General features: G+C 53.0%; 7 protein-coding genes across 7 annotated transcripts; 5 read left to right on the forward strand and 2 right to left on the reverse strand.

Annotated features, from left to right (window-relative positions):
- Positions 1-560: 560 nt before the first annotated feature.
- An11g01610 (uncharacterized protein) lies at positions 561-7,071 on the forward strand (the record flags this gene model as incomplete). The annotated part of the gene is made up of 2 exons (XM_001394128.3): positions 561-6,745; positions 6,804-7,071. The coding sequence occupies 2 exons, from the start codon at positions 561-563 to the stop codon at positions 7,069-7,071; spliced, it is 6,453 nt and encodes a 2,150-aa protein (XP_001394165.1).
- A 687-nt stretch (positions 7,072-7,758) lies between these two features.
- Positions 7,759-8,511, forward strand: An11g01620 (hypothetical protein; the record flags this gene model as incomplete). The annotated part of the gene is made up of 4 exons (XM_059750075.1): positions 7,759-7,924; positions 8,094-8,180; positions 8,254-8,291; positions 8,491-8,511. The coding sequence occupies 4 exons, from the start codon at positions 7,759-7,761 to the stop codon at positions 8,509-8,511; spliced, it is 312 nt and encodes a 103-aa protein (XP_059604276.1).
- Positions 8,512-8,517: 6 nt separating this feature from the next.
- An11g01630 (uncharacterized protein) lies at positions 8,518-9,577 on the forward strand (the record flags this gene model as incomplete). Its single annotated transcript, XM_001394130.3, has 2 exons — positions 8,518-8,854; positions 8,919-9,577. The coding sequence occupies 2 exons, from the start codon at positions 8,518-8,520 to the stop codon at positions 9,575-9,577; spliced, it is 996 nt and encodes a 331-aa protein (XP_001394167.1).
- Positions 9,578-10,022: 445 nt separating this feature from the next.
- An11g01640 (uncharacterized protein) lies at positions 10,023-11,456 on the reverse strand (the record flags this gene model as incomplete). The annotated part of the gene is made up of 1 exon (XM_059750076.1): positions 10,023-11,456. The coding sequence occupies one exon, from the start codon at positions 11,454-11,456 to the stop codon at positions 10,023-10,025; it is 1,434 nt and encodes a 477-aa protein (XP_059604277.1).
- Positions 11,457-11,843: 387 nt separating this feature from the next.
- An11g01650 (uncharacterized protein) lies at positions 11,844-13,719 on the forward strand (the record flags this gene model as incomplete). The annotated part of the gene is made up of 3 exons (XM_001394132.1): positions 11,844-12,492; positions 12,570-12,733; positions 12,799-13,719. The coding sequence occupies 3 exons, from the start codon at positions 11,844-11,846 to the stop codon at positions 13,717-13,719; spliced, it is 1,734 nt and encodes a 577-aa protein (XP_001394169.1).
- Positions 13,720-14,877: 1,158 nt separating this feature from the next.
- Positions 14,878-15,729, reverse strand: An11g01660 (uncharacterized protein; the record flags this gene model as incomplete). Its single annotated transcript, XM_001394133.3, has 1 exon — positions 14,878-15,729. The coding sequence occupies one exon, from the start codon at positions 15,727-15,729 to the stop codon at positions 14,878-14,880; it is 852 nt and encodes a 283-aa protein (XP_001394170.1).
- A 151-nt stretch (positions 15,730-15,880) lies between these two features.
- Positions 15,881-17,334, forward strand: An11g01670 (uncharacterized protein; the record flags this gene model as incomplete). Its single annotated transcript, XM_059750077.1, has 6 exons — positions 15,881-16,004; positions 16,074-16,274; positions 16,350-16,425; positions 16,517-16,618; positions 16,815-17,085; positions 17,224-17,334. 6 exons carry the CDS (start codon positions 15,881-15,883, stop codon positions 17,332-17,334), a joined length of 885 nt encoding a protein of 294 aa, XP_059604278.1.
- Between the last annotated feature and the right edge of the window lie 457 nt (positions 17,335-17,791).

A 17,791-nucleotide genomic window follows, 5' to 3' on the forward strand; every position in this document is an offset into this window, starting at 1 on the left:
GAATCGCGGTGGCGCCAAGCCCCGGTGTTTGCAGTGCTCGATGTCATGGGCGAACCAACTATTGGAAACCTCCTCTTTCTTCCACATATTGTCTAATACAGTGTCATAACTTTTGTCTTTCGGATCGATATCTCCATCAGGGGTCCCATCTGAATGAGGAATAGGATATTTCCGCCCATGATATCAACGGGCTACTGGTGCGTGCCGCCGCTGGATACCATAAAACCCGACTGCCCACTACTTCCCCCCCACGGTGACATCGCCGTCGCTGCTATCGCTCGATAACTAAGCCTCTTAACTGATCTAGATTTTTTACCCCCTCAACCTTACTTGAGCTTCTCCACCACCCCAGCAATCCCGACCGGTTTCAACGCCCTTTACCTCCGTGGCTTATTGCAACATACTTGCCGCCACTTACACGCTCGATCACAGGCCGAGCGATCGCAGACTGGGAGATCCCAAGCCCGCCCCACGGAGCTTCCACTCCATCCGACCCTCACCATCCCCTCACTGTCCGGACAGCCCGATGAGTGTCGCGATCAAAGCGCAAAGGCGGTAAAATGGGCTTCACGGATAAGGAGATGATACTCGGGCAAGGCCTTCTACGGCTCCCCGCTGCACACAACTATCGATATGGATACAATGCAGAGCAAGACCTACTTGAGCTGCTCTTCCACTCTTTAACCGGCTTCAACGAGGAGTACCTCCGACTACTCTTCCCTAAGGGGCCCCCGAAAGGTGTTTGGAAACTAGCGGAAGCTCAGGGAGCGAAAGAAGGAGCAGAATATACCGAAGCGGCGCGGGGAAAGCGATGTGGTCACATTTTCAGGGCCGGCGAGGCTACCTATCGGTGTATCACCTGTGCTGCGGACGATACCTGCGTGCTCTGTAGTCGCTGCTTTGATGCTTCTGATCACACTGGTCACCAGTACCAGATTTCTTTGTCTTCGGGAAACTGTGGCTGCTGTGACTGCGGAGATGAGGAGGCATGGCGACTACCGCTGTTCTGTGCGATCCATACCGACAGTGAGGACAAGAAGGGCAAGCAACGGGCTCAGACTCAGCTCCCGCATGATTTGGTCGATAGCATTAGAACTACTATCAGCGGCGTACTGGATTATTTCTGCGATGTCATTTCTTGTTCTCCTGAGCAGTTGCGGCTCCCGAAGACAGAGGAGGGGATCAGGCAGGATGAAGAAGCATCCCGGCTACGTCCCGGCTGGTATGGTGATGGAGATCTACCGGAGGATGAGCCGGAGTTTGCTCTTGCTCTTTGGAACGATGAGAAACATACTATCCGGGATGTTGCTCATCAGGTCAGCCGGGCTTGTCGGGAACGCGATCGTTTTGGCAACGATAGGGCCCATGAGACGAATGATATTGGGAGGAGTGTAGTCAAATACTCCAAGGATCTGCAGAGGCTGCTAGCTGTGTCGAAAATCATCGAGCAGATTAAGGTCACAGTTACAATCCGGTCTGCCCGCGACACGTTCCGCGAGCAAATGTGCGGGACCATTGTCGAATGGCTTGCAGATATCTCTGGGTGCAGTATCATGGATGACAACGAGATTCTGCGCCACACCATCTGTGAGGCATTGCTTAGTCCATGGCAACAACGCAGCAATGCCGCTAATGCCGATATCGGAATGAAGGGCATTGATGACCATCAGAGGACTGAAAATGCTCCGTACCGCACGGTTATGCTCACGGTGTCCCCGCAGGGGCAGGTGGTTTTGGCTGCAGACGATGACGACGACGATGACGATGAGGATATCGATAATGATAATGAACAAGGTGGCGATGGGGATGGAGACGAAGATTTTGTTGAGACCCATGATGATGCTGACGACGAGGATGAGGATATGGATCTGCAGATTGCTAGAATTCGTGCAGAAGCTGAAATGGAGGATGAGGAGGATATGGTGATGGGCAACACTGATGACGCTCTTGAAATGGCCCAAACCATTATTCAACTGGCACAGCGGTCTGCGTCCCCCAACACCGAGCAACGACAGGAACAACAAGAGCAGCCAGCTTTGGAGAACCAAGATCTGCCGCAATCCCCAGAGCGCGAGCCTGACTCGAACGAGCCATGCCAACTGCCTCCCATGTCTTATGTTGCTATCCCTAAGACCCCATCCGGCGTGGTAAAACCATCGCCTGCAAAGACCCCTAGTCATTGGCAAGTTCGACCTTCCGTCCCGGCCTTCGGGGAGCATGTTCCCCCTTACGAGGATCTCTGGCAGCGTACACGCCTGGACTGGATGATTTTGTTCGATCTCCGATTGTGGAAGAAGACCCGTACCGACCTGCGCGATCTCTACATTGGTACCGTCGTCAATGTTCCCCAGTTCAAGCGAATCATGGGCCTACGCCTGTCAGCTCTATATACGGCGCTCGCGCAGTTGTACCTGATTGCAGACCGAGAACCAGATCATTCAATAGTCAATCTTTCCCTCCAGCTTCTCACGACGCCCTCTATCACCGAGGAAATCGTGCTACGCGGAAACTTCCTCACCAAGGTCATGGCCATTCTATATACATTCCTGACTACGCGTCAAGTTGGTGAACCTTACGAAGTGAACCCCAACGCTACCCTGGCTTTCGATGCCGGCTCCGTGACCAACAGACGTCTGTACCATTTCTTCCTCGATCTGCGATACCTCTTGCAGTCAGAATATGTACAGAACCGCGTACGGAGTGAAGAACCTTACCTCGCTCAATTCTTGGACCTCGTCAAGCTTTCCCAGGGTATCTGTCCCAATGTGCGTGCTGTGGGGGAGCATGTTGAGTACGAGACCGACGCATGGATTAGTGCCTCGATCCTCATGCGGGAGATCAATCGGCTCTGTCGCCAGTTCTGCGAGGCCTTCCGCAACCCCGAGGTTGATGGTGGCGTGAAGCTATTGCGAGCAATCCGGACGGCAACCATCTCTGCAATGGTTCATTCTACAGGAGTTGAGCGCCAGAGATTTGACCAGGCGGAGATTAAAAATTATGTGCGGTTCAAGACTTTACCTCCCCTTGACTTCGAAGTCGATCAGCAACGAGTTCCCCGTTACCGGGTTGTGGACTTTGTTGTTGAAAGTGGTTCGATGAGTTTCCACCATGCCCTGCACTACACGCTGTCATGGCTGCTGGAGTGTGGCCGCAATGTGAACAGTGCTCTGATGCGGGATGTGCTCATGAGTGCTGCTCATGCTGCAAACGAGAAATACATCCACGATAGTCAGCTAACTTCTGAAGACCTGCTCCTCTGCATGTTCGATTATCCTCTCCGGGTCTGCGCCTGGCTCGCGCAGATGAAAGCGGGAATGTGGGTGCGTAATGGTCTCAGTCTTCGGCATCAAATGTCTCAATACCGTGGTGTATCGTCTCGCGACTTTGCCTACTATCGCGATATCTTCCTCCTGCAAACCGCGCTGGTGACCTGTGACCCGAGCCGGGTGCTTGCGTCTATCGCAGATCGGTTTGGCATGATGGACTGGATGACCAGAGACTACACGCCACGCCCAGGATACGAAGACAACCAGATAATCGATGTGGCCGAGGAGTTCGTCCATCTGCTGGTCATATTGCTCACAGACCGGACCTCCCTCACCGCCGTTGACAACAGCGAAGCCGCAACGCGCGAAAACATGAGCCGCGATATCGCTCATGTTCTGTGCTTCAAGCCGCTTTCTTTCTCAGACTTGTCAACACGCCTCAGTGACAAGCTGCTTGACTCAGATCTGTTCCAGGATGTTTTGGACGAGGTTGCAGGATTCCGTCCCCCTGAAGGCTTGAATGATACGGGAACCTTCGAACTCAAGCCGGAATATATCGACTTGATTGATCCTTATAGTGCTCACTACAGCAAGAACCAGCGGGACGAAGCAGAGAGCATCTACAAGGAGTGGGTGGCCAAGAAATCTGGAAAGAAGGCATCGGACATTGTCTTTGAGCCGAAGCTGCGGCCTATCACTTCTGGCGCGTACTCGGAACTTCCTAAGTTCACAAGGACGCTGGTATTTGCTCAAGTTGTTCACCATTGCTTAGACTACGTTGTCTCCTCGAAAGAGCGTACCCCGAACATCCCGCCTACTCGTGTGGAGACCTTCCTCCAGGTCGTTCTTCACCTTATCCTTGCGGCGTCGCTTGAAGATAGTAGCGAGGAGGATGAGATGCTAAGAGGCTCCTCACCGTCATTTGTGTCGCACGCACTGAATAAGGCCAAGGAAACTACTCTGGCTGGGTCATTGACTATTGTTGGTCTTCTGGAGAAGATCTCCGTCATGAGTGAATTCTCCGCCTGCGGGCCTAAGATCCGTCACATTCTGAAGAGACTCTGGCAGAAGCGCCCTCAGGCCTACGCCTCGGCAACTGCTGCTCTTAAATTCCCGTTCGATCGAGTCGACACAAGCTCCCCTGCAATTGACACAGACAATGAGAAGGAAATGAAGAAGAAGCAGGCTCTTGAAAGACAAGCCAGGGTTATGGCTCAATTCCAGCAACAGCAGCAGAACTTCCTCAACAGTCAAGGCGCAATTGACTGGGGAGAGGAGGACTTTAGTGACCTTGAATCTGAAGCCGAGACTGCTCCCGAGACTAAACTATGGAAGTATCCCAGTGGTACTTGCATTCTCTGCCAGGAGGAAACAAATGACTCGAGACTCTACGGCACCTTCGCCTTGATTCAGGACAGCAGCATCACGCGACTGACAAACATTAACGACCCTGACTGGATCAGAGAAGTGATTAGGACACCGACGAGCTTGGATAAGTCTGCGGAGCACATTCGTCCCTTTGGAGTTGCAGGGGAGAACCGCACGACGGTCCGCCGACTGGACTCTACCGGTGGTGAAGTGATTAGCGAGAAGATTGGACTGAGTAAAGGATTCAAGGCCACGCACACCCTTCGTGGACCCGTTACCACCGGTTGTGGGCACATCATGCATTACTCCTGTTTTGATGCCTACTTCCTCGCTACTCAGCGCCGCCACTCGCAACAGATCGCAAGGAATCACCCTGAGCGTCTGATGAGCAAGGAATTTGTCTGTCCGCTGTGCAAAGCTCTAGGAAATGCCTTCCTCCCCATCATCTGGAAGGGCAAGGAAGAATCCTATCCGGGCGCACTGAACACTTCCGCACCGTTTGATGAGTTCATCAACACGGAGTTGAAGTCGGTCCTCTCGCAACCACACAATTACGCAGTGCTTGCGGAGAACAGCAACATGCAGCTACAGCCTTACCAGGAACTATTCACCACTTACCTGTCAAAGACCTTGGTTCCTCCACTTGCAACCAAGGTTGATCAGCTCATATCGTCGCAGTCGTCGACGTCGTCGTCTCTGCCCTCAACGGCTCACTATATGCCACCAGCGAGGATGCCGATGCCTGGCCTCTTCCCATCACAGGACGAGAGCTCGACCACGAGTCCGCTGCAAGAAACTTCCGCGCAAAGCGGAAGCCCCATGTCTGTGCTCATGCAAATCTACAAGCGACTGAAGCAGACTATTCGGATGAATCACATCCCGTCCACCTTCAATCACCACCCTGATACCACCGATTCCCATGACCTGGTGCACACTGATTCCTTGTTCCAGAGTTTCGGATTCAGCATTGCTGCTACTGAAATCTCTCAGCGCGGTGTTGAATCTGAGCCGGGGACGACTTTGCTGGATAAGATCCCTCAACTGACTTTGACGCACCTCCGGGTCTTGGCTGAAAGTGCCCTATCGTACGCTGCCGTCGGGTGCGTATACAATGCTAATGGCTCTCATACCCACAGTGGCGATGAGTTCCAAGAGCTGCATCGCCAGAAGATATGTCAGCTCTTCATTGGCCATCCCTGCTTGAGTGGCAGCGCACTGGTAAACGATATGCGTGAGATCGAACCACTACTGGCTAAGGATACTTTCGTATTCCTGGCCGAATGCTCTCTATCCCTGCTGCCAGTGCTGCCTGTCGACATTCGCCACTTGATCCACGTGTGCTACGTGGCAGAAATTGTCAAGGTTGCGGTTACCTACATTCTTTGCCCGAAGGGCCTGAAGGAGGAGCTGGCGCAGCATCGTGATGACCAGTATCTGTCCGACCTGGATCAGACGGATCCGCGATACGAAGCGAGCCGCCACTTCTTCTACTCGATCGTCACCGAGTTGAAATCTAACTCGGTAGGCCACGCGGTGGGATCATCGTTCCCTGCTGAAACTGGCTACGTCAAGGACGGCGTGGATAGTGCAACTCCGGATGTTGTGATCTCGCTGAGGCGTCTCATCTCCAGCTACGCATTGACTTTCCTGCGCAAGGCGGTCATCCTGCTCCATGTCCAGCACGGCGTTGAGTTCCCGAACACGGGTCTTCACGACGCGAATGCGTCCGAGCTAGACCGTCTGACCAATATCCTTCACCTGCCGTCCGTTGACGAAATTTTTGCATCGATCAACCCGGCTCGGGAGAGTGGTAAGGCGTTCGATGCTGTGATCTCCGGCTGGATCTTTCACTGGAATGCAACTCGGTCGGGCGTCCGGATGGGCGACCTCAAGCTGTGGCCCAGCCTTCCTCACCCAGCCATTTTCGAGCTGGTTGGACTCCCCAAGTACTACGACAGTTTGATCGAAGAGGCCAACCGTCGGCGGTGCCCCAAGTCGAAGAAGGAGCTTAGCGATCCCAGCATCTGTCTCTTCTGTGGAGATATTTTCTGCTCGCAGGCAGTATGCTGCATGGAGAACAAGCTGGGCGGATGCAACCAGCACGTTCAAAAGTAGGTCCATTCCCACCTCTTTGGGGAGTATCTGGAGAACTCTTCTAACAACGAATAGATGTGGCAAGAATATCGGTTTGTTCATCAACATCCGCAAGTGCACTGTGCTCTACTTGCACAACCACAATGGATCATGGCACTACGCACCGTACCTTGACCGACATGGCGAGGTCGACCCGGGTCTCCGGCGCAACCGCCAGCTGATCCTCAACCAGAAGCGCTACGACCGACTTCTTCGGGATGTGTGGTTGTCGCACAGCATCCCGGCCACCATCAGTCGGAAGCTGGAGGCGGACATCAACAACGGCGGGTGGGAGACGATCTAGACATTGGTCCCTGGGAGTTATTGTGTTCCGTGTTTCAGCATTGTTGTGTATCCTGATTTGGCTTGATGACCCGTGCCAAAAGCTCATGATGACTTTGCATGCATTTTATCGAACTGTTTGTTCTTGAAAATAATTTACATATATGTATCTACGATGCAGAGGGCCCTTGTTCTTGTTGATGGCGGTTGATACTATATAGTACTCTATGCGTTGTGCTTGGCGAGATTCACTGATGCTGTCGGTAATGGTTGTTTGACAGTGTGAATCTTGATCTGAATCGTGATTTATCCTATCCTGCACACTGAACTAGGTATTGATCTACATGTAGACCTCGATTCGAAACCAGATCAGCCGTGTGACTCACATGGAGCGGGTGTCTCGCAAGGATAACTTTAGCCCTGGTACTAGCCCCCATACGCACTGTCATTAGTGAGGTGCTGAGACAATTTAAGCTTTCGCTTCAGCCATAGCTTATAAACAGTAAGATTATGAGAGGGGGAAAAGCTTCAACCAAGACTATTTTCACCCGTCTTTAGGTTGTTCATAATGGGCTACGGCTTCATGGCTCTCATGCCTCCATCGTATAATCGTCCCTTGTAGACAGTAGCCAGCTACTTACTAGTTAGCACAGTGGACACAAGCCAGCGAATCGGGGTGAAGCCAATTAGCATTGGATATCCACGAAGTATGATCGTCACCCTCCATGACTTCACACGGTTGCTGCATCGGTTCACCGGGTTGAACCTAGCCGGGCAGGATCGGAGCAAGTCGCTGGATCCCTCACGGATCACAGAGCTCCAGCTCCACGAAGAAAAGCAGGATGCGATCCCCGCACATCGGAGAATTGCATACCGTTGAAGCAATCCAAGCAATTGGCAGGTGTCATCTCCATTACGTACCGTGACCTTCATACCCTCCGTATTTATACCTGCCCCTCCCTCCCCCGCTTCTCCTGCTTTCTTCCTCTCTCTTTCTCTCTTCCATCAACTCAACTTCCATCTACTTCACTACTTCCTGTCAAGTCTTCCATCGACTTTCATCACAAGTCATCCTCTCCCATGTTTGTATTCCCTGTATAGACCGTACTGACCTCTTCCCTAGAAACCCTCGTGCAATGTAATTCCACCTGCGTCGGCCCCTCCCCGGGGTCTCGTCTCAATACTTCATTACACACGATGGAAGTCATGCAATGCCTTTGGCTGGACTCTCTCAATGATCAGGTATCTCAGGTAAATCTTGGGCGTGGACCGGTGTTCGTTCCTATCCGTTGGTTGTGCAGCATTGCTAGCATTGCTGCCTGCCATCGGCTCTGGGTTCGTTCTGAGATTATACGGTTAAACTTGATCTGGATAATACCAGCGAAAGGATCATGCCTTCCCTCGTTTCCCCCCACTTGATGGAATGGCTAACAATTCCCAGTCCCACCTACCACACCCTTAAAGCAACATGTCTCCTCCCGCTGCTATCTTCGAGCCCACCGTGGTCCCCACTGGCATCAAGTCCAACGTGGTGGTCCCGGAGGCCGCTCCCGTCACTGGCTCGTCCCAGACCCAGCTGCTTGACCACTTCGCTGGCAAGTGGGACAACTTCAAGTTCGCTCCCATCCGTGAGAGTCAGGTTTCGCGTGCTATGACCAGACGCTACTTCCAGGATCTGGACAAGTACGCTGAGAGTGACATTGTCATTGTGGGTGCTGGTTCCTGCGGTTTGAGCACCGCGTATGTTCTGGCCAAGGCTCGCCCGGACCTGAAGATTGCCATTATCGAGGCCAATGTTTCCCCTGGTTCGTCCTCCATATAATTCTCCACATAGTTCGCCAGATGGGTCAACATACTAACTCTCCATAGGTGGTGGTGCCTGGCTTGGTGGCCAGCTCTTCTCCGCCATGGTCATGCGTCGTCCCGCCGAGGTCTTCCTGAACGAGCTGGGCGTTCCCTACGAGGAAGACCTAGCGAACCCCAACTACGTTGTGGTCAAGCACGCCTCGCTGTTCACCTCGACCCTGTTGTCCAAGGTTCTCTCCTTCCCCAACGTCAAGCTCTTCAACGCCACCAGCGTGGAGGACCTGATCACTCGCCCTGCTGCCAGCGGCGACCCCAAGGAAGTCCGCATTGCCGGTGTGGTCACGAACTGGACCCTGGTCACACTCCACCACGACGACCACTCCTGCATGGACCCTAACACCATCAACGCTCCCGTGATCATCAGTACCACCGGCCACGACGGTCCTTTCGGTGCCTTCTCGGCCAAGAGACTCGTCTCCATGAACAGCGTCGACAAGCTGGGCGGTATGCGCGGCTTGGACATGAACTCGGCCGAGGACGCCATCGTCAAGAACACCCGTGAGGTCACCAAGGGTTTGATCATCGGTGGTATGGAGCTGTCGGAGATCGATGGCTTCAACCGCATGGGTCCTACTTTCGGTGCTATGGTCCTGAGCGGTGTCAAGGCTGCCGAGGAGGCGCTGCAGATCTTTGACGAGCGTAAGCGCGAGTGCGCTGAGTAAATGTCTTCAGTCAACTCAATTGAGTGTGAGAAATCACATGGAGTTTGATTTCACTCGTTATGCGATGTGTTATGTGGAAGATTCCGCACGCGGTGACTAAATTGCAACACACGAGGACGATGACGTCGCTGGCTAGTTAACGACACTCTTTATGATCACAATATGACTATTCACTATCTCATATTTCAAGAAATCTGTAGTAGTATAGACCTGCGTAGATAGTCACTGGTGTGGATACTTAAGCCATCGTCCTGGTATGAAGGATGCATATGCATAAAATGCAAATGCACAAATCAAACAAACCACAGTGGACCACTAAGCGCACGCTACATGACCTACTATACTGCCAGGAAAGCATGTACACCATCTCATTCCCTCCTCAAATTTACATACTATACGTATACACAGAACAAAAGTACATATACCCAAAATTCCCAGAGAGCACCTACTCCACCTTCTCCCCCTTGCCCCCGACCGCCTCAGCAATCATCTTCGCATTCCTCACCTCCCACTCAAACTCCTTCAACGCGCGCAACTCACTCGACATAAACAACCCCCCAATCAACCCATCCAGAATCCCGGCTCCGAAGCTCAACGTGCTCACAAGGACCAAAATGAACGCTACATAAGGTAGATGGTCGCCTGTCCACCACACTCCGATGAAGCAGCCGATGGATATAATCACTGAGGCTAGGAAATGCGCTACGCGCCAGCGTCGCTGAGACCGTTCGCGGCGCACGTAGGTGTGGATCATGTCGATGATGCGGTCGTAGGTATCAGGCGTGAGAGCAGTGTTGGGGACTGGGGATTGGTGGCTAATTGTGGTGTCGTTGTCGACTTTCTCTGACGGGACACGAGTGATTACAGCCTCGACGGCGAAGTGGTCGCTCAGGGAGCAGCGGAGAGTAGGGTGGCGCTCTGTCATTGAGAGTCGGGTGGATTCGACGGACCAGCGCGGTGCCGGGTATAATGGGGGGTAGTTGCCGTCTCCGACGAAGATGTAATCGAGGCGTTTGCCTTTGGGGCATGGGGCATCTTTATCAACCACGATGTCTTGGCCTTTCTCGAGGCGCTTCTGGTCCTCCTTGGACCAACGCCAGGTATTGAATTTCCCATCGCAGGTGGCGCCGTTCTCGGTAATATTGTACTCCGCTGAAGGTATGGGCTTACCCCGTTTCTGCTCGACGGGGTCAATGGCCGCCCCGACCGACGAATCGGGATGCAGGACCTGCCATGCATCCCGGACGGGGCTGTGAGCCTGGATCAATTGATGGGCGAATGACGATGGCAGCATGTTGAAGTCGCCCAGACCGATAACCAAATGTCCGCGCTCCGCGGCCCCGCGCATTAGTTTCGCGATCTCCCACGCCTGCGCCGTTCGATGACAGATGTATGAATCGTTGGGTTCTCGCTCGTAGGGGGCGTGAAGATGCGTGCAGAACACCTCCGCGACGTCTTGGACTCCAGGTCCGAAACGGACGCGCGCACATGCCACGCCCTTCCCGACGTACCAGTCGCCGCGGAAGAAGGCCGTGGGACGCCCATTGAGCGGGTATGCGAACATGCTACTTTCTTCGATGGGCCATTTGGAGAGAATGGCCAGACCGGCGCCCCAGATACCGCCGAAGTAGAACTTGCCGTAGGGGAGGATGTGACGGGTTTGCTGACGGATGGATTCGTAGTCTTGTTGTGTCCAGCATTCTTGAAGACCGACGATTTCGGGCGGTGGGGAGGCTATGGCGAGCTGGCGACCAATTTCGGCAAGACGTGCGTGTCGGTGTTTGGCGATGTATTTGAGACCCCAGCAGTTTAAGGTGAAGATGCGGATGTGAGTGGGGGTTGAGGGGGAGGAGGAGGGGGGATCGGAGGTGGTGGACATTGTGGGATGATTGATTGATTGATTGGTTGGTTGATTGATTGAATTAGGAGAGCATATCGGAGGGTAAAATAAAGATAGAAGGGAAGAATAGAGAAGTGATTGATAGAACAAAACAAGATGATTATAGGATGATTAAGAGGTATAGGGGGGAATATAGATGAGGTGGAGATGAAGCCAAAGAGTGAAAAGCGATGAAATCATGGGCCTCACCGCCTTGAGGAGCATTATGGGGAAGCCAATTCACCGCCTTCCTGAAATCGACTGATTGTCACGAGGGATGAAAGTCGCGGCGATGAAAGAAATCATCGCGATCGCTGCTTTTCTGCTTTTTCTCCCTCCCTCTCCCTGTTTTCCCACAGTTCTCTCGCGCCTTTTTCCTGCCTTCCCATGGATGGCTCTATGCATCGATCCAAGCGCCGTCGCCTTGATACCACTCCCAAGCCCCAGAATGGCTTCATCCATTCGCCCGTAGAATCCTCGTCCGACGAGCTGGCCGCGGGCTCCGACCACGACGAGGCCGAACGCCGCCGCGCCAGCTGGTCCATCCAGAAGGCATATCCCCCACAGCGCCCATACCGTCGCTCGCGCAGCTTCAGCGGCTCCGAGAGCCCCGATGAGCTCGCTGTCGACGCGAAGGAGTACTGGTCGGCGAGGAACCGCGGTCGCAGTCCATCCTCGCCCTCCGAGCCGAGCGCGGAGCCGTCCTCGGAGCGATATCTTGATCACGACCACGACGAAGCGGAAGAAGAGGAGGTAAACGATGCTCCCGAGCCTGAGTTCGACCCCGAAAATGATCCGGAGCAGGAAGACGGCGGCGCCGAGGGCGATGTCGAAGAGACCGCAACCGCTGCCGACGGTGATGTAGCTGTTGATCAGTCGTTTGGCGAACGGTCGCCCACCCCGGTGCCGCAGCCACCACCACCACCGCCCAAACCGGACAAAGTGACTTATCACCAGAAGTATTTACTACGAGGTCATATTCGAGGAGTCTCGGCAGTACGGTTCTCGCCGGACTCTTCGATGATCGCTAGCGGAGGTGCGTGTTCCTTTATGCCCCCCTCCCTTCTCCCTAATTTTCCTTTGTATCAATTGGATCGCTGACTGTTCTGCTAGGGGCGGATGGGGCTGTCAAGGTATGGGACACAGTGACGGGTCGGTTGATCCATACGTTCGAGGGTCATCTGGCAGGCATTTCGACCATCTCGTGGAGTCCGGACGGAGCGACCATTGCGTCGGGATCAGATGACAAGACTATTCGCCTATGGAATGTATTGACGGTGGGTTTCACATGTTGTAAAATAGCGTTGGGTTATATGCGTCGGAAACTAATAAGTCGCAACAGGGCAAGGCACATCCGATCCCCTTCGTCGGCCACCACAACTACGTCTACCAGATTGCATTTTCGCCCAAAGGCAACATGCTCGTGAGCGGATCCTACGATGAAGCGGTATTTTTATGGGATGTGCGATCAGCACGAGTGATGCGGTCGCTGCCCGCACACTCCGACCCGGTCGGAGGCATTGACGTCGTCTGGGACGGCACCCTCATTGCCTCGTGCGCGACAGACGGATTGATTCGGATCTGGGATACCGCGACAGGCCAGTGTCTGCGGACGCTGGTGCACGAAGACAACCCGCCTGTGACGGCGGTGAAATTCTCCCCGAATGGCAAGTACGTGTTGGCGTGGACGCTGGACGACTGCGTGCGACTGTGGGACTACGTCGAAGGGCGGTGCATCAAGACGTACCAGGGTCATGGCAATGTGAAATACAGTCTGCAGGGCGGATTCGGGGTATATGGGGAGCGGGGCGGACCGCGGTATGCGTTCGTCGTCAGCGGCAGCGAGGACGGAGCCGTGCTGTGCTGGGACGTGGTCAGCAAGCAAGTGCTGCAACGTCTGGAGGGCCATAACGGGGTAGTGCTGGGAGTGGACACATGCACGCTGGAGGAGTCGCGACTAATGGTGAGCTGCGGGTTAGACGGGACCGTGCGGGTATGGGAGGAAGTGGATGCAGAAGCAGCAGACAACACCACTAACACCTCCACCATCAACACACCTCCCCAAATCAATGGAGACGGAGTGAATGGAGACATGGCCCAATTGAATGGGGTCATGGAAGTTGAAAAACCTAACGGCCAACCAGAAGCAAACCACGACCACAACCACGACCACAACCTCGAGCAACCGAACGGACACAAAGATAACCCGGAACCGGAACCGGAAGACACCGAAATGGGCGAAGCCACCGGCCCAGACGGGTAACTCCAATGTACATTATTATTATAACCAGGAAACAAACAAACCAAAGATAAAAAAAGAGAACAAAAAAGGCTGGCTGGCTGGATGGGTGAATGGACGGACGGACGGGCGTTCAGGAATGTATAATAGACACGAGGGATGATGAGATACAGTACTCGATACATTATTCAACTAACCACAAACAACTACTATAATATGATGAGTGGGTGTCCACATACACACAGACATCCACCGACTACTACCTACCTAACCTAAACACCTGTCATGATACATACCCACTTAACAGTCTTTTACCTCTGAATCTCTACTTCTATCTAGACCTCGTCTAACAACCCCAAGCAAGAAACAACAAAAAGTACTAGTCAACTGACCGTTACACAAGCCAAGCCAGCCAAGAAACGCGAGGAAAAAATCCAGACTCTCCAGACTCTACATTATCTACTACATAGAGTCACTCACTGACGAAAGCCCAATTTACCGAGCCATTGGAACCAAGCCGAACCTCACTAGTACTTATCTCTCTCACTCTCAATCAAGAAATTACTTAAAACACGTCCTCAACTCCTCACGAAAAAAAGAAAAAGAAAAAAGAAACCCGCAGCCAAGCGAGCCCAGACCAAACCCAACCCGGTAAATCTCCATGATAATCAACATGAACAAAACCAGACGATGGAAACCCAAAAATAGCCTTCCGGCCAATGAACACGGCAGGTGCTGTGTGTTGTCCATGGATATGTAGAAGTCAACGGGGTAAGGAGGAGCAAGGACCAATGTTGCTGCTTTCTGGGTCGGGGGATCCGTGGAACGGGGCCCAATAGTGTGTTTAGGGGGGAAAGATTAGTATGTGGACTTGTGGAGAGGGTCAGGTTTGGTGAATGTGATTTATGATTTGATTATTACAATTTTTGTGTAGGAAGTTTGTGATGTGTTGTGTTTAATTTAATTTAATTTAGATTTGGATTTGAATTTGATTCAAATTGGAATTGTAATATATTGGAAAGTAAAGTGGGTGGGTAAAATGGGGTTGTCCGTCTCTCTTTCCCTCTTAGGTGAGAGATGGATGGTAGAATGGAATAGAATAAAAAACAGCACAAAAAGGTATCACGGGATAAAAGTCCAAGGTAAAGCAGATCTAATGGAATCCAAAGGTAGTTGGTTGTTCTATGCAACGTAGACCTTTCCACTCGAGCTCAACTCCTCCCCGCTGAGCAGATACCCATCTGCACACATGTAATACGCATACCGTCCCACGCCACTCTGGCTGTCCAACCACGGCAAAACTTCGTCAAGGAAGTCCGCCGCTGAACTCTCATCGCCGCCGGCCGACTCGTCGCTGGTGAGGGCGAATTCTGTCACCCAGGTCTCGTCCAATCCGTTGTCGTCCGCCACCTGCATGGCCTCCTGCACGAAGGACTTGAACTCATCGGCCGAGGTGCCGTACCAGTGGACTGCCAGCACCGACATGTCACACTCGCTGCATTCGGACAGGAAGGACTTCATCCAGCTGAGACCCTCGCCTTCCGTGGTGCTACTGGTCACGGCCGGGGTGACGAGCTTAGCCTTGCCAGAGTAAGGAGTGATGTAATTCTTGTAGGAGCTGGCGGCCTCGGAAGCAGTCATCGAGGCTTGGGAGGAGGAGTCGGGCTCGTTGAATCCCATGATGTAATTGCTACCGCTATCAAGGGCAGTCTCGATGGCGGTCAACCAGCCTCCAAACATCTTGCTGCCCCACAGCATGGGCACGTATTCGACGTTACTGGGGAGGGTGCCGTCGGCGTACATGTTCCAGTCGTAGGCCCAGGAGACGGTACCGTTGCCGGAGGAGCCGTAAGTCAGCGTGTGAACGCTGGAAGCAGAGTTGTAGGCAGCGCCACGCTTGGAGGAAGAGGTCCGCTTGGAGGCGACATGAGTGGAACGGTGCTTGTGGCTGCCATGGCCATGGCCACTATGAGGGATGGCCAGAACGGCGGTGGCCAGGGTGGTGGCGGTCAGAAGAGACTTGAAGGAGACCATTGTGTATGTGTTCTGCGAATTTTGTTCGGTTTTGTTCGGAGAGAAGTGTTGTGTATGTATAACTTTTGAGTATGAGAAGACCGGTTCTCTCAAAGTGCTCTTGCAAGGAGTGGATGCTAGACTACTCGGAGTCAGGCAATATGTTCAAAGAATGAAGGAATGGCTCGACCGTGCACGGCACAGGTGCAAAGAAGGAAAGGCTGGGGAGGTGAGAGAGGAAGATCTAGGTGAGGAAGAAGAGTTTCGAAGAGGAGACAGGGAGGGGAAAGAGGGCGGTTATATAGACGCCCAACAACGGGGAGTGGCAGTTGCAGAACCAAGTTAGGGCTGGGTGCTTTTTCTAGGCGCCAATTTGGTTCCGACCAATCAGGTCTCCACAAGGAGGAAGGTTCTTATTTGCTCTTGCATGAGTAAAGTCGAACTAGTCACTAATCGTTGCTTTTTCCATTGTTCGACGACCCCCTCTGATTGCCTGCGTCGGAGCGTTCCTGACCCCCCTGCATCCTCACCGCGGCCGACCCATGGAACGTCATCGGGCGGGTACCGTGTGTCGCTCAGGGACAGTGGGACAGAGAAATATTGACGCCCATTATTCAGCCCGTGTGCCTGGCGGTTGGCAGTGACTGGACAGCAAGCGTCCGGGGGTAACCTTGCGGTGGTTGTTCCTGCAGCGGTGCGGATACCTGCAGTTGATCGGTCCAGTGGATGTATCCGACTTATTCCCCCTACTTTAATGGAGGTGTATGTCTACCCAACAACATCATTTTTATCTCGTACTTTTGTGCAGTCTTTTCTCTCGACAGAATCGCCCTCGACAATCCGGTTCTGTGATGGGCCATGTCGGCCAACCGTCTGGCAGCGGCCAGACCGCGCCTTTAGGGCAGCACTAGTTTAGTGGCTGTTAGTTCACCATCTGGCCGGGATGAACGCCCACAGCGCGCCCCCCACTGCAGTCCAGACTCGAAGGCATTCCCCTCGTCTGGGCGCCATGCACTTGTTCCCCTCATGTAATGCTGATATTTTCTGTGCCCTAAGAACCACACCGCAACCATAGTTGACCTCTCGTCAAGTGTACCGTTCTGCAGCAAAGATGCAGAATCTGTAGACGAGCTACATAGAAGGGAGGTTTCTACTGCTTGGCAAATTGGCATATCCCCCTTTCGAAGGGATTCCCTTTCCTTCTACCCAGCCCTTTCCCGGGGGTGGGATATTTTTGTGCCGTCTGACGTTTGGGAGTTGCGTGGCGTCAAAGCCACCATTATCACTGTCGGGCGGAGAAAGGGCTGTAGGCAGCGACCACCGACGAGAGCCGGGCCTTTATTCGCTGATTTGTGTTTGTTTCAGCAGAGCAATGGCGTCAGGCACGGAATAAGCAAAGAATCGAATGATTAGCCGATTTTGAGGGATAGAGTCGATACACTATTGGTTCAAGGTGTGAAGCATCACTAGTCAGCTAGTGGTGTTGATGCTTGACGGCCGCGATCCATCCTAAAGGCCCCTCACTGGCTGATGGGGATGGTGATGCGTCCCGGCCGTAAAGCGTCTCAGCAGGGAACTAATGACGGTGGCGCAACGGCATCAGACTCCACCGATCGATCAGGTTGATACTGATGGTTATGAACTGAATATTGAAAATAGCTTGAATTTAGGAGTTAACTGATTGTTGAGTTGAGAATAGGTACAGGTGAGAATGCGACTGTGACTGGCTCAACGTGTCGCGGGAATGAAGAAAATCAGTCACATGAAACCAGGCACAGCAGAAGCAAAGTGTGGGAAGAGGAGGGGGAAACACAACGGTCATGGCAGACAAAGAGTGGACTCGATTTCGAGTTCTGTCAGTCAGTCAGTCATTGATCACTGCATCTGTACCAGTAGTCTCCACCCCCGATCAAAAGAAAAGCCAGCGATGATTATTCTGTGTGACTGCCGAGATCACATCGAGTCTCTTCCTCTCTTTGAATTACTCTCCGAACTTATCTGCTGCAAAGACAAACAATGCACCACATCAGCTGACAAGAATACTTCCTTTTTTTACTGTTTATTACTAGATAGTTGAACCCCA

This window comes from Aspergillus niger (assembly GCF_000002855.4).
Source record: "Aspergillus niger supercontig An11".
In the NCBI taxonomy this organism is placed as follows: domain Eukaryota; kingdom Fungi; phylum Ascomycota; class Eurotiomycetes; order Eurotiales; family Aspergillaceae; genus Aspergillus; species Aspergillus niger.